The 15,564-nt window shown below is 37.4% G+C and overlaps 1 protein-coding gene across 4 annotated transcripts in view; it reads right to left on the bottom strand.

The window, feature by feature from the left end:
- Cul1 (cullin 1) overlaps positions 1–15,564 on the bottom strand; it is a 440,744-nt gene that overhangs the window by 22,951 nt on the left and 402,229 nt on the right. For all 4 annotated transcript variants that reach the window (XM_090389115.1, XM_090389118.1, XM_090389116.1 and 1 more), the window contains one exon: positions 5,782–6,003. In XM_090389115.1, the coding sequence (XP_090245241.1) occupies positions 5,782–6,003 (222 nt within the window). The remainder of the gene's footprint in view (positions 1–5,781; positions 6,004–15,564) is intronic.

Raw genomic sequence — 15,564 nt, 5'->3', positions numbered from 1 at the left:
AAGATTTCAGACTAAAGATGAATATGGTTAAAACAAAAGCAACAATGAACAAGTATTGTACATATAATCATTGAAGGAGCAGAAATTGAAAAGGAGGATTCACATACATATCTTGGACAAGTCATTAGTTGTAATAATGATAAATGGCTAGAAGTCAGAAGAATAAATTACGGATGGACAGCATTCAGGAAATATAGTCATATACTGAGGAGCAATATCCCAATTTGTCTGAAATATAAAATAATGAACCAATGTATACTCCCGACCATGACTTTATGGAAGTAAAACTTGGGTACTCACCAAAAGAATGTAAGACAAGCTGAAAACTACACAGTGAAGAATGGAACGAATTATATTAGGAATCAGACTGTTGGATAAGAAGAGAAACACTTGGATTAGGCATAAAACAGAAGTAAAGGACATTCTTATCAAAACTAAAGAACTGAAATGGACATGGGCAGGACACACAGTTTGAAGACATGGCAGATGGACTAAGAATATCAGAACGGTACCCAACAGGAGCCAAAAGAAAACCTGGAAGACAACAATGGAGAGCCATTGCACAAAACAGAAGAACTGGAAATAGTAATAATAGTAATAGAGGCATGTGATGCAAAAAAGCAGGCCAAGCGTATGAGCCTATGTAGCATCAACCAAAAAAAAAATTTTGCACAACCATTCCCTCTAAAAGTTTGTCCAGTTCCTCTTTGAATTTATTTAAGCTATCAACCTCCATAACGAGACGGAAGTTTGTTCCAGCAATTAACCACCCGCTGGCTAAAGGCAAATTTCTGCACATCTATTCTATAATTGTCTTTCCTCAATTTGAATTTATGCCCCCATAGGTTCGTAATCTGAGCAAGCGGAAGAATTCCATCAGAATTCAGCGTGCTCAACCCATTCAAGGCCTTAACACCTCAATCAGATCAACTGGCACAAGCACATTACAAATATTGCTTCCTCTGCATATAAAAAATTTCGTTTTCTCTTTCGCTCTCGGCATTACTTTTATTCCAAACAGCTGTTCAACACTCTGTACAAATCGTAAATCCACCCTAACATAGAATATTATTCCCATATCTGGGGCAGTGCCCCCAAAACCTCTCTCTCATGCTTCTAGATTCCATTCAGAAGAGGGCAGTTAAGTTAATGACTTCTCTCTAACAGAGTCTCTCCACTCGCTGTCTCATAGACGTACTGTTTTTGCTGCATGCCTTTTCTACAGATACTACCACGGGCACCGTTCTTCTGAATTGACTTCTATAATTCCCGCTCTCTCTTTCAAAACAGGCCGAACATGTGCCGCCACCAGTCAACATCCATTTACTGTCCAACTTCAAACTCACAGAACCAACTTTTCATCTTCCTCCTTTATTCATTCAACTGCTGTTTTCTGGAACAACCTTCCTTCATACGTATTTCCTGAGAATTAGACTGCAGAAGTTCAAGTTGAATGTCAACAAATATCTTCTTTTATCTTCTCAATCTCCGACACAAGCATGGCACTAAGTACTATAGGTTCTAATACCCCTTGTGTTTGGGGTTCTCATAAAAAAAAAAAAAAAAAAAAAAAAAAAAAGCAAAGCTATCAGGCTATTCAGAAAAAGAAGCCCAATATTATACTCTGTACAGTTCCCTCCTCAATAAAATTGCACTATGGATAAGCTGCTTTCAATTTGACAACTCTGAAAAGTGTTCACACGTCTTTTCTCACCACTTCTAACCTTTTCAAACAGCCTTGTCAGAGTGCCTTTAACTAGAATATTTAAAACACTTACCCAAAGGCAGCCAACATGTACACAAATGATTCAAAATCTTTTTTTTTACTTTAATGGCATGTATTAATTGAAACTGTTTCAATCTGTAATTTGTTTGGTTCTCCTTTATGGATAGCAGAAAATGTCCATCAAATTTTCATCCACTTTCCCAGGAAGTGGCATAGCACTCATTTCAGTACAAAAATTAATCAGATGACAAGTAAAGCATACTACTACCATGTACTCAAATTGTCTTTTAATACCCTTGCTACTCAAATTTTTAGACTTACCATAACAGGGACATTATCAAGAAAATGCCACTATGTACAAGCTGCTTTCAATTTGACTCTTTTTTTTTTTAGAAAGGTCACCACAATGGGATATAGCTTGGAATAGCTTTGAATTCAAGCTGTAGCAGCTGAAAACAGAATATTCAAAACTATCATGACTTCTTCTTTTCCTATCTGCGTAATTTCACTAACAACACCTGCTGTTTTTGTTCACCCACATTCATATATATTTTTTCTTCTATTTCTGTATCAGGAAACATTTCTGAAAACTGTGCTGCTGCATGATTATGAAAACTCAGAGAAAGATTATTTTCTATGATAAATGATGAACAAACATTCCAGAATAAACACAAGTGATGCTGAATTTGAATATGGGAAGTACAATGGATACAGGAAGGATAGACAGGACAGGAGAGGTGGAGGGGGTTATGCTCTTAGTTAAGAAGAACATTAAACCTAAGGCAGTCATCCAGTTGACTTGTGTGACAAGTGCAATGTTGAGTCAGTTTGGTGACAGTGGGAAAACAAAATTGAGAGTAGGAGTGTTTATAATGACTGTGATGAGTATACAGCTATACAGGGAAACAGTGGGCCAGCAAATAAGAATGTCTCATAATGGAGGATTTTAACTTTCCAAATGTGGACTGTAATTTCTGGGTTGGACACTAGCAAGATTTCTTGGATGATTATTTTCTACAGCAGCATGTTAGAGAGGCAACAAGAGGAAGCAATACTCTTTATCTGGCTATCAGCAGTGATTCTCCATGCATTAAGAATCTACAGATAAAAGACCCACTGGGTGACTGCGATCACAGTGTACTAATGTGGAATTTAATTATGAAAACTACTGTCGAGTGTAAAGGGAAAGGCTTTTGCTTTCGTAAGGGTGACTACAGAGGTCTCACAGTTTTTAAATTGTGTGCAGCGGGACCAACTGATGATGTTACCAACAGCAAATGCTAAATGGGAAGCATTCAAGGAAGTAATCTTGGACGCTACTAGGCTTTTTACTAGGCCAAATGGATGTCAGATGAACTAATGAGACTTGTGGCAGAGAAGAAATATGCATGGGATGCATATAAATTATCAGGTGATACAGAAGCCAACGGTAGGTATAAATTGGTCTCTATACAAAGGAGGCTAGGCAAGCTAAGGGGGCACCTCTGTAGCCAGGTGGTCAGGATGGATGCAATGGCCCAGGAACTGGATGCCGAAAAAAAAAATTTTGATATCTTATATTTGGATTTCAGGGAGGCTTTTGATGGTGTTACACATAAAAAGCTGCTGTACAAACCGGAGCAATGGCAATGTGGCATTAAGGGCAAGTTACTGCTATGGATAAAGGGATGGTTAAGTGGAAGAAGATGGTGAGTGGTTATCAATAGACACTTTTCACGGACTAATGTTATTAGTGGAGTTCCACAGGGTTAAAGTGCTGGGTCCATTGTTGTTTTCAATATTTATTAATGATATTGATGAAGGTATACTACGCTGAATGTCTAAGTTTGCAGATGATACAAAGGTTGGCAGAATGGTTAACAACAGTCATCAGGGCGAGCTACTGCAACAAGATCTAGGAAATTGGGTTGATGGGCTAAGAAATGGCAGTTAAAGTTTAACATTGATAAATGCAGTAACCTCAGAGTAACTTATCAACTGTGTGTTACTACACTCACGGTAGCAGAAAATGAAAAAGATTTGGAGGTAAATGTGCAGTTAGACATGAAATTCTCTGAGCAGTGCAGACATGCTGCCAGGACAGCTCATGGTGTTTTCTCAAAGATATACAGAAACTTTGCTAGCAGGGAAGTGATTATCCCTTTGTATAAGGCCACATCTTGAGTCCTACTGTATACAGGTCTGGAGGCCATACTTTAGGAATGATGTAGATCTGCTGGATAGGGTGCAGAGAAGGGCAACCAGATCGGTGAACAGAACAAAAGGGTGCTCTCACCTAGAAAAGCCTCATTTCTGCAAACTGTAGCGTTTTGAGACCAGGCACTTGCGGGGAGATCTAATTGAGGTTGTTGTAAATTTGGTTTTTAGGAGCATTAGCAACTAAGGCCATATTGCTCTGGGGGTATGCGGTGGTCATTCCCTGACCTTTCTGCCTCCTCCATATTTGGTGGTGATGGGCTCGAACCCCGGTCTAATCAAGAAGCATGTGCTACGCACTTCTGCTCCTTCCCACCTGGCTACGGAGGCGCCTATCTAATTGAGTTGTTTAAAGCCTTAAATTGATTGAGTATGCTGAATGTTAATGGTATTCTTCCACTTGCTGAGACTATGCACACATGAGAGGATATAAATTCAATTTAGGAAGGATGGTTCAGGATAGATGTGTGTAAGTTTGCCTTCAGCCAGGGGATAGTTGATTGCTGAATAAATTCAAGGGAAAATGAGGCCCATTCTTGGAGGATATGAATGGGAGAGTTTTTTCTCCTTTTTTTTTTCTGGTGCTTTTTAAGCTTGTTTTCTTGCATCGTTTGTCATTACTACTATGACTGCTACACAAAATGGATTTTTTTACCTTTCATTTTTTACAATACTGTATGCGAAAAATCTTGTTTTCTTAAATATTAAGTCATTTTTCTTTGTTATCTGAAGGATACTGTTAATCAACTTTGTGCGGCGCACACAATAAATATAACCACACATGCTATAACTGTTTCATATGTTCCATATTTTATACAACATATACTAGTGCACTTTACAGCCAATTTGTTAATCAGTTGTTTTCACTTCTATTTATTTTCATTAACATATTGATGTTTAGGCACCAGTTCTGCAAATTGCAGCACCTGGGGACTAGATACCTGCACAAGGTGTATCTGACTGAGGTGTTTAAGGCTTTGAATGGATTGAGCAAGCTCAATGCTGATGTGATTCTTCCTCTTGCTCACACCACACATGCGAGGGGGCACAAATTCAAATTGAGGAAGGATAGTTGCAGAATAGATGTGTGGAAGTTTGCCTTTAGCCAATGGGTGGTTGATTGTTGGAACAAACTTCCACCTGTTCTGGAAGTTGAGAGTTTAAATAAATTCAATGAAGAACTAGATAAACTATTGGAGGGAATGCATAGGTGAAATGGGAGGTGTTGTGATAATATGCAAAAAATTCACAGAAATTTTTCAAAAAAATTTAACTGTGAAGCTGCCTTTTTGTTATTATTTATTTTAATTTTTTTTTTTTGTGGAAAAAATGGAGAAAATTGCTATGAGAGTGGGACAGAGATGGATCAAAATGACTCAAACACAGAATTTCTGTAACAAAGTTTTACTACAACAATTCTATCTACAGTTGTTATTTCAGACATGATGATGCATAAAAAACTTCACAATGAACAACTTTGCTGAACTTCCTGCCTGGATCATATGGCAGATAGCTTAGCAAAGATAATTCATTTGGTGTTCTATTTTACTCCTCTAGCTTTTAAATATTGCCTAGATTTCTGGGTGAAATCAGGTCAGAGGTAGCCCTATTATATCAGAGTTAGTTGACCTGATTAAAATCTCAAATTTAATTTATTTACAATAACCCTGGCATTACTATATAGACAAATTAAATTTTTGTATTTTGTTGCTTTTTACAACTCTGATACACTCCTTACGGCTATTAACAAACATGATTTAAATAATACTATTTGATCTGAATAATCAAATCACTGTTATTGTAATATACACTTGATTAAAAAATAATTATTCACAAGAAAACCTGCACCCAAATCCTACCTGGATTAGAAGTTTTCTATCTTCTTCTATATGTTTATGTGTTGTTTCCTGTTCTATTTTCATTTCTGTCTTCATAGGTACATTAATATTTACTCGTAATTTTTTGTTTTTGTAAGCAAAATACAAAGACACTATAGAAGATGGCTGCAAGTCATTTTCCTCTTCATCAGACACTACTAATTTTGATTTCAAGAGTATCTGAATTACTTGAATGAGTATATCCTATGGAAACAAAATTTTATTAAAACTAAAATAACAAAATGAATTTGATAAGCCAATTTATGAAACCAAGAGTCATACTGTACCCATACATTATATCTCACGAAATAAAAAAACATTTTATTTATTTATTTTTTTTGCGATAAGCATATATCAAGAGTTATATAATTTACAAATGAGAGGCATTTGAAAAGTTTGTGGCCTGAATATGAAAGGGTACTAAACTGTTATAAGGTTAAAAATTTCTGTGTTCAATGTTTTAATGCTTTAAAATAGTACCCCACTAAGTCATGTAGTTTCAATAATATATTTTTTTAATTACAGGTCCAAAGTCACCAACAAAGTTGTGTGAATGAGGAATGATGGACAAAATCAGTCACTATTCAGTCATCCACTATTTGGGAAAAAAGGGACTAACACCAAAGGCAATTTGTGAGGATATGGTTACAACGTTGGGGAGGATGCCCCATCCTATTCCATGGATAAGAAGTGGGCAGCAGAATTTAAACAAGGGAGGCACTTGAAAATGCCCCATGCTGTGGAAGACCTGCAATGTCCATCAGAAGTCGACAGTGTGCACAACATGATGATGAGTGATCGATGACTAACAGTTCAGTACATTACCAGGGTCTTGGGCATCTTGCCTGAATGTGTATACTACATAATAATAGAGGTTCTACCATGAAAAAGGTGCCAGCATGATGAGTCCTAAAGTTGCTAAGAGCAGATCAAAAATGCACAAGAGCTGTCAAGTGAACATCTATATTATTTTCAATGTATTCAGCAAATTTCGTTGCAAGGTTTGCGACGATGGATGAGATGTGGTTCCATCACTTTCAACCAGAGACAAAGGAACAGTACAAATATTGGAAACACAGCTCTTCTCCCCCTTCAAAGAAAACCATGCTGATGGAGTGTTGCTAGCAAATTACCTTCGGAAAGGTCATACAGCCACAAGGGCATATTATACAGACCTTGTGAAGCTTATGAGAGAAACATCAAGGACAAACAGTGAGGAAAACTCAGCAAAGGGTGTTCCACCAGCACAATATGTTTGCTCAAAAACCTATCAATGCATTGCACGAGTTTGGCTTTGAAATACTGGACTATTCCCCATATTCACCAGATCTAGTACCATTGGACTTTTACCTATTTCGAAAAAATTACCTGGCTGACATCCATTTTCACTGCAGTGGATGTATTCTTAGAGGCCCGAGAGAAAACTTTCTTCACAGCTGGAATCAATGCATTGCAACATATGTGGCAAAAGTGCACAGACTTCAAAGGGAAGTATATTAAAAAGTAACATGTTACTAGACTCCTCAAATAAATTCTTCATACTCAGGCAATGAACTTTTCAAACGTCCACTGAATATTATATTTCAACATTTGTTAACCTACATACAGTTAGTACTTTCAAAAAGTTTCCAAAATTGCGCATTGGTATTTAAATGGTTTGCACTATGGCTGAAAGGTTTTTGGGGCACTGATGTTGATGCTAGTGCACATGCATGCCAAGTGGGAACTGGCTTGACCATTTCCAGGGCCGCCACATGTGGGTAGGCAAGATAAGCGTTGCTTACGGATGGCAGTTCAGGAGGGAGTCAAAAAAAAATTTGACATATACAAGTGGGACCTCTGTTTAACGAACTTCTTTCTAGAGAAATTTTCTATTTAGTGATTTTTTTTAAAAATTCTCCTGGGAAATTACATCTATAACAGTTTCAATAGAACGAAGAAAATTTCCATATAACGAACGGATTACGAGAGACTACTGGGAATCAATTGTTCGCACCTCTGGCCTTCAGGCAATTGAGTCAATCAGTGCCTGCTACTAAGCACGAATAAAGAGCCAAAGGGATTACCATTCTGCAACTTAGTGTTACCCTTAAAACCTAACCATACGCCTGTCCCACATACCCAGAAGTCACGCTGGTCATCTGATTGGTTTTATACAATCAGATGCTCAAACACGACTTCCATCGTTTACCAGTATTCAACATGGCAGGTAAATAATTCATTTGAAATAAAAATACAGTACACGAAATTGTAAACACGTTAAGTTGCTTATCTAGATCTGTGTTTTATATTTATATTTTGCAGTTATAAAATCTTCTTTCTCTTCAAGTTCTCTGCCCTCGGGGAGGTTCAGGGCTCCACTGGCACCATTCTTCTCTATCTTCTGCTATACTTTTACTTCCTGTATAATTTCTTCTTATCATCCAATCCATCATTCCAATTCTCCTTCTCCCAACAGTTCTCTTGCTCTTTCCTGTGCATGCTTTCTCTTCTCAATACATGTCCTATAAAGCTATTGTGTCTCTTTCTGAATTCTTTACTAACGTTCTCTCCTACTTTGCTCAAAATCTCATTACTCACTCTATCCACCCATTTCACCCTTTCCATTCTCCTCCACACCCACATCTCAAAAGCTTCTAGGTGTCTAGTCTCCTCTTTCCAAGTGTCCATGTTTCAGAGCCATATAGTACAACAGTCCATATTAATGTTTTCACCATTTGCTTTCTTAATTCCTTCTTGAAATTTCTTCTCAATAGTTCTTTTCTATTACTAAATGTCTCTTTGTCCATTGCAATTCTTGCTTTATTTCTTCGAGGCCTTTTCCATTTTCAGTCATGCTTCCCAAGTGCCTGTATCTGTCAACCTGTTCCAATATTATTCCATCTAATGTTACAGTGATTCTTCTTCATGGTCTCTTTGAAATTAACATTACCTTGGTTTTACTGCTGTTAATCTTCATATTTTATGCCTTTATTGTGCTGTTCAAGATGTCCAAGGAGCTCTGTAATTCTTCATTATTAACAATCAATATCTAGTCATCTGCAAATCTTATTGTCTTTATCTTCTCCCCTCCTCCTTTCAGCTCTTCTTTGAATTCTTTCATCAGTGCTTCTGTGTATGAATAAAATAGTGCGGAGGACATGGAACATCCTTGTCTTACACCCATACCAATGGGAAATCATGGAATATTTTCAAGAAAACAGAATAGAGGAAGCATTCCAAAAAATTCTCGATTTAGCTAATAATATGGCTACTATCATTGGCATTGCCGCTTGGTTTCCAGAAGTAAGCATTGTAAGGAAAAGATTGAAAAGATGTCATTTCGATTATGAAAGTAAAGAGGAAGCTATTCAGGATCCACAACCAAATTTCAAAATTATTTTTTTCTTTCAAATTATGGACACAAATTTTCTCGTTAACTGAAAGGTTTAGAAATATGTAAGAACATGTAGAAACATTTAAAATATTTTATAAGATTTCTGAATTAATTACATATTAAATTAAGTGACATTAATCATAATGAGTCTGATACTGATGGTTTAGAATTACTGAAGAACTTCAGAGTACTTCAAATTTATATTAAAGACAATGTTACTCCATCTGAAGTGTTACAATATATTTTTAAAAACAATTTTAAAGATACTTTTCCAAATGTAGCAGGTGCATTAAGAATTTATGCAAATGAGGGGAACAAAGGGGGTGCTCTTACCAAGAAAGGCTTAAGTTCTGCAAACTGCAGCGTTTGGAGACTAGACACCTGTGAGGTGATCTGACTGAGGTGTATAAGGCATCGAATGGGTTGAGCAGACTCAGTGCTGATGGGATTCTTCTTTTTGCACAGATTACGAACATGAGGGTGGATAGATTCAAATTGGAGGGAAGACAGATGTAGAATAGATGTTCAGAAATTTGTATTTAGCCAGCGGGTAGTTGATTGCTGGAACAAACTGCCATCTGTCGTTGTGGAAGTTGATAGCGAGGTGAATGGGAAATGGTTTTTTCCTTTTTTTTTTTTTTTTTGGTTGATGCTGTATAAGCTTGATTTCTTGCCTCATACGCCACTACTTTTTTGACTTTACCAGTTTCAGTTGGCTCGGGTGAACAGAGTTTTTCAAAATTAAAATTAATCCAAAATTATTTACGATCGACGATGTCTCAATAACGACTCTAATTTGGCAATATTATCAATAGAAAATTATCTTTTGGAACAAAAACAAATTCGCATCTATCAAAGCAAGGAAACAAATTTGTATAATTTTTTTAGCATTATAATTTTATTTTATTATTGTGATAGAATAAGATTAATGTGATTTAGAATTTAAAGTTTATTTCCAGAATTTCAGAATGGTTTTGTTAGTTGTTTCATTATATTATATATGTGAGATTTGTAATGCTTTTTTTTTTTCCCCCAATAAATTAATAATTATTTATACCTTATTTTATTTTTTAATTAAAATATTTTGGGGCGGCAAATTTGATTTCACTTACTGGCGGCCCTGACCATTTCACTCGTGTGTGACAGTCAACTGATTGCAGAATGTTGCAGTTTGAACAGCATGCTAACATCAAGGTCTTCTTTAAACTTGGTAAAAGCACTACGCAAATGCTGCAAACATCACACTAAGTTTATGGAGATGATTCTCTGAAGAAAACAACAGTTTACAGGTGGTTTAAATATGGACAGGAAACACTGGAAGATGAACCTTGCAGTGGATGCCCTTCAACGTCATGAAACAACAAAAATGTTATAAAAGTGAAGGAACTCATCTGAAATAATAGGCAAATGACTTGTTAAGATTGACCATGAATTTAGACTGTCTGTAGGCTCAGTACACACAATCCCGATGCAAGATTTAGGGATACATCACATGTGATTTGTATGAAAATCTAGGCAGGATCCAAGCTTCCTAAGAAAAGTGGTCACTGGGGATGAGAGTTGGGTGTTCACCTATGACCCAGAGACCAAGGCAAAATCACCTAAATGGCAGATAGAAATGTCCCCATGGCCAAAGTAGTCTCGTGAAATAAAATACAAAGTCATGCTGATTGCTTTTTTTTTTTTGACGATGAGGCCATCTGAGGGAGAAGATAATGCTTCTCCTCCTAGTCACCACGAATTTGTGACTAGGAGAAGCATTACTGTAGCTTACTATATCGAGGTTTTGACATGTTTTCATGAGAATGAGGTAAAGATGACCTCAAAAATGGAAGAATGGCTGGATCCTGCACCATGACAATGTAGCAGTCACAGTGATGGCAGTTCTTGGCAGAAAAAAAAAAAAGAAAAAACTATCAGTCATGCAGCATCTGACTACTGGCTGTTCCCTAAACTGAAAATGGGACTTTGGGGGTCATCATTTTGCTACAGCAGATGACATCAAAGAAATGCTGAAGTGGCCCTACCTGTGTTAAAAAAAACCAAAAAAAAAAAAAAAAAAAAACCACCATGATTTTAAAGGTTGGGAAGACTGACGGAGCAAGTGTGTGTGCAAAAGAAAGGTGCTATGAAGGTGATTAGGTTAGTAAGCCCAACTGTTCACTCAAACTTTTATATTAAAATTCCAGGCACTTTTGGAATGTACCTTGTGTGTGTGTGTGTGTTTATAGGAAATTGTATAGAATTTAGATACAAAAGGAGGCAAAATTAGGTAAGTAATTAGGATAGAAATAGACACTCCTGCCCTCGTATTACACTAATAGCCCAGAGTGTGGAAAATTTTTAGTTGTAGGAAAGTGAAGTCATAAAAATTCATTTAGTTTAAAATTAAACTAAATTAAGTTTATTGGCTACACTACAAGGATATATGTACAAGAAACTATTGAAACGTTATAGGTTGCATATATGTACTGTTTCAGCATATTTTGCTGAAATAGTGAAATGGTATGGCATCCTGAAGAGATACCTTTTCACATATACCAGCCAGTTACCTAAAAGTTTAAGTATAAGGCAATATTGATAAGTGAAAGATTAATTATACGATTATTACATATTTGTATACATACGACTACTTACAGATACACATATCTACCATGTCCAGGGCAATTACTAGCATGGACAGGAAATTGTGCTTCCAGATAACTCGAGCACTAAATTTATATTTTTCAGTCATATACTGCTCACTTTCCTGCAACTAAAAATTTTCCACACTCTGGGCTATTAGAGTAATATGAGGGCAGGAGTGTCTATTTCTATCATAATTTTGTTGCCTATTACCTAAGCCACTATACAATTTCCTATAACCACAATGTGTACACAAAAATATAAATATATATATATATGTTATACTAATAGCTCTATGTTTGCAGCAAGTTGAAAGATAGGCAAGTTGATATACACAAATACAGAAACCCCATAAATATATAAAATACAAAATTAACCTTTATAGTTAATCATTTATCTTTTCTGATTGTCTATCTTTTGTAATAACTGAGAGCAAAATGGAGGAAAAATTGCTGAAGTTAAACATAAGAAAGGCACCTGGGGTGGATGGGATCTATCCAGTTATATCAAAGGAGGTTGTTGTTATTTGGTTTTTAGGAGCATTAGCAACTAAGGCCATATTGCTCCGGGATATGCGGTGGTCATTCCCTGACCTTTCCGCATCCTCCGTATTTGGTGGTGACGGGCTCGAACCCCGGTCTAATCAAGAAGCGTGTGCTACGCACTGCTGCTCCTTCCCACCTGGCTACGGAGGCGCCATCAAAGGAGGTAAGCAAACCCTTAGCCATAATTATGAGAGCATCCTTGGACTCAGGGGAGGTTCCCACGGACTGGAGATGTGCAAATGTATCCCCAATTCACAAAGGGGGATCGAAGGGTGCCACAAGTAATTATAGACCAGTTAGTTTAACTTCTGTTCCGGGCAAAATAATGGAGTCACTGGTTAAAGATGCATTGCGGGATCATCTAGACAAGACTGCAGTAATAATTCAGACACAGCATGGGTTTGTTAAGGGAAAGAGTCTTGTCTGACAAAGCTGATTGGATACTATGATGTGGTTACAAAGGAACTGGATGCAAAAAATAATTTTGATATCATATACTTGGATTTCAGGAAGGTTTTTGACACTGCTGCGCATGGAAGACTACTGTACAAATTGGAGGTATTAAGGGTAAGTTGTTACAATGGATAAAAGGGTGGTTGAGTGGCAATCAATGGATGCTGCTTTTTATGGACTAATGTTATCAGCAGAGTCCCCCAGGTTTTTGTGTTGGGCCCACTGTTTTGTATATTTATCAATTATATTGATGAAGGTATACTTCAGGCTAAATGTTGAAGTTTGCAGATGATACAAAAGTTGGCAGGATTGTTAATGACAGCAATGGCAGTGTGCTACTGCAACAGGATCTAGAAACGTTCAGCAGATAGGCAGCAATTGAAGTTTAACATTGACAAATGCAAAGTACTGCATATGGGTAGAAGTAACCCCAAAGGAACGTACCAACTGTTAGTCAGATATGAAGTTTTCTGAATAGTGCAGACAGGCTGGCAGAACAGCTTATGAGGTCTTGTCAATGACATACAACAACTTTGCTAGTAGGGATAAGGAAGTGATTATCCCTTTGTACAAGGCAATGGTCAGGCCATGCCTGACCCCAGAGAAACGTACCAACTGTGTGGTACTACACTTAGGGTGGTAGAAAATGAAAAAGATCTGGGAGTAATTGTGCAGCCATTCTAAATAAATATTTGCTTTCATACCGAAATTTGTATTCTTTTTGTTAAAGAGAACCCAATAATTGTATAAGCTTCAGGCCCCACAAAACCTGGATCTGCCCATGGGCAAGATACTGTTAGGATAAAGGGAGAAGACAGAGTGGTTACCAATGGGTACTGCTACTTTTGGAAGAATGTTATTAGTGGAGGCCACCATAGTCCAGTGCTGGTCTCGTTGTTTTCAATATTTATCAATGACAATAATGAAGGCATAACAGGCTTAATTGTCCATGTCTGCAAATGGGTAAGAAGTAATGGTTCTGTATGTGGGTAGAAGTAATCCCAGAATAACATACCTACTTGCACAGTTGATATGGTAGTAGGGGGAAAAAAAAAAAGGAGACCTAGGGGTAATTGTGCATTCAGACATGAAGTTCTCTAAGTGGTAAAGATAGGCTTTAGGTTAGCTCACTGGGTTTTGTGAATGATATACAGAAATTTGGCCAGTAAGGATGAGGAAGTAATTATTTTGTTGTATAAAGCAATGGTGAGGCAACATCTTGAGTACTGCAGTTAAGAGTTTTTTTTATCTTTTACCTGTAAGTTATTTTAGGAAGGATGTGGATCTGCTGGAAATGGTGAAGAGGAACAATGAGATTAGTGAGGAACAAAAGGGTACTCGTAAAAAGAAAGATTTCAGAACTGCAAATTGCAGCATCTGAAAACTAGGCACCTTGTAAGATCTGACTGAGGTGTTTAAGGCTTTGAATGGATTGAATAAGCTAAATGTTGATATACTAATAATATTAAGAGTAGGAGACCAGCAGAATTACTTAACAAGTACAGGTCACTGTTGAACAAAAGCCGAGAATTAGGGTTGAATTTGAAAGTGTCTGCAATTCTGTCCAGACATGATAGGAAGGAGTATATGATGAGAGCCTTGTCGATCAATTCGGCCCTCGAAAGATTGTGCAAGGCTCAAGGGGTAGAATTTTTTTCAGCCTGGACTGTACTTGTTAACAGGAGAGATTGCTTCTACGGGGATGGGATACACTTAAACAGAAAGGGTGCAAGAATATTTGCTGATGCTATCGAGGCAGTGTTAGGTGGGTCGAAAAACTGCTAGCTTGGGGGGAGACAAAGACCAATAGATTGACAGTAGCCACTGGCAGAGGTGAAAGAGATTCTTGCACTGCTTCTATTAGAATGAGCAGAAGCCTGAAAAACAAGATGCATGGTATTTCAGAGACTGCTGGGAGCCATTGCGGTACAAGTAAACACATGGGTTGTGTTAGGGTAGCTAAGAATTGGAACAGGTGCATGTATACTTGCGTGTACACCAATGCTAGGAGTTTAGTAAATAAATTTGATGAATTTGAGGTATTGCTCAAAACATCAAAGGCAGATATTGTTGGGATATCAGAGACGTGGTGTCACACAGATATAAGGGATGCAGAACTGCAATTTGGGGAGTACAACGTCTACAGAAAGGATAGACAGGATAGGAAGGGAGGAGGGGTTATGCTATTAGTTAAGAAACACATAAAAACCAAGGAAGTGAAGCCAGTCGACATCGCTGGACAGTGCAGTGTTGAGTCAGTTTGGTGTGACATAAGCATTGGGAGATCAAAATTGAGAGTAGGAGTGTGCTATAGGCCTAATGACTCTGATGAGTATAATAAGGAACTGTACAGGGAAATAGAGTGGGCCAGTAAATCACAGAGTCTTATAATGGGAGATTTTAATTTCCCAGATATTGACTGGAATTTGGGGGCTGGTTACTCACACACTAGCAGGGCTTTTGTGAATTTATTGGATGATTGTTTTCTACATCAGCATGTTCGGGAGGCAACTAGAGGGAGCAGATTTGATTATCAGCAGTGATTCTTCATGCATTAAGAATCTGCAGATAAATGAACCACTAGGTGGCAGCGATCACAGTGTGCTGAAGTGGGATTTACTCAAAGAGGTAACTACCATTAGGGGTAAAGGGAAGGGTTGTTGCTTCCGTAAAGGCGACTACGATGGACTGAGACAGCATTTAAATTCTATACAGTGGGACCAACTGATGATGTTACCAACAGCAAATTCAAAATGGGAAGCATTC

This window comes from Mastigoproctus giganteus, chromosome 14 (genome assembly GCF_048544385.1).
Source record: "Mastigoproctus giganteus isolate SK-2022 chromosome 14, ASM4854438v1, whole genome shotgun sequence".
Taxonomy (NCBI): domain Eukaryota; kingdom Metazoa; phylum Arthropoda; class Arachnida; order Uropygi; family Thelyphonidae; genus Mastigoproctus; species Mastigoproctus giganteus.
Note: the sequence above shows the minus strand (reverse complement) of the source record. Positions and strands in the feature narration are given on the sequence as shown.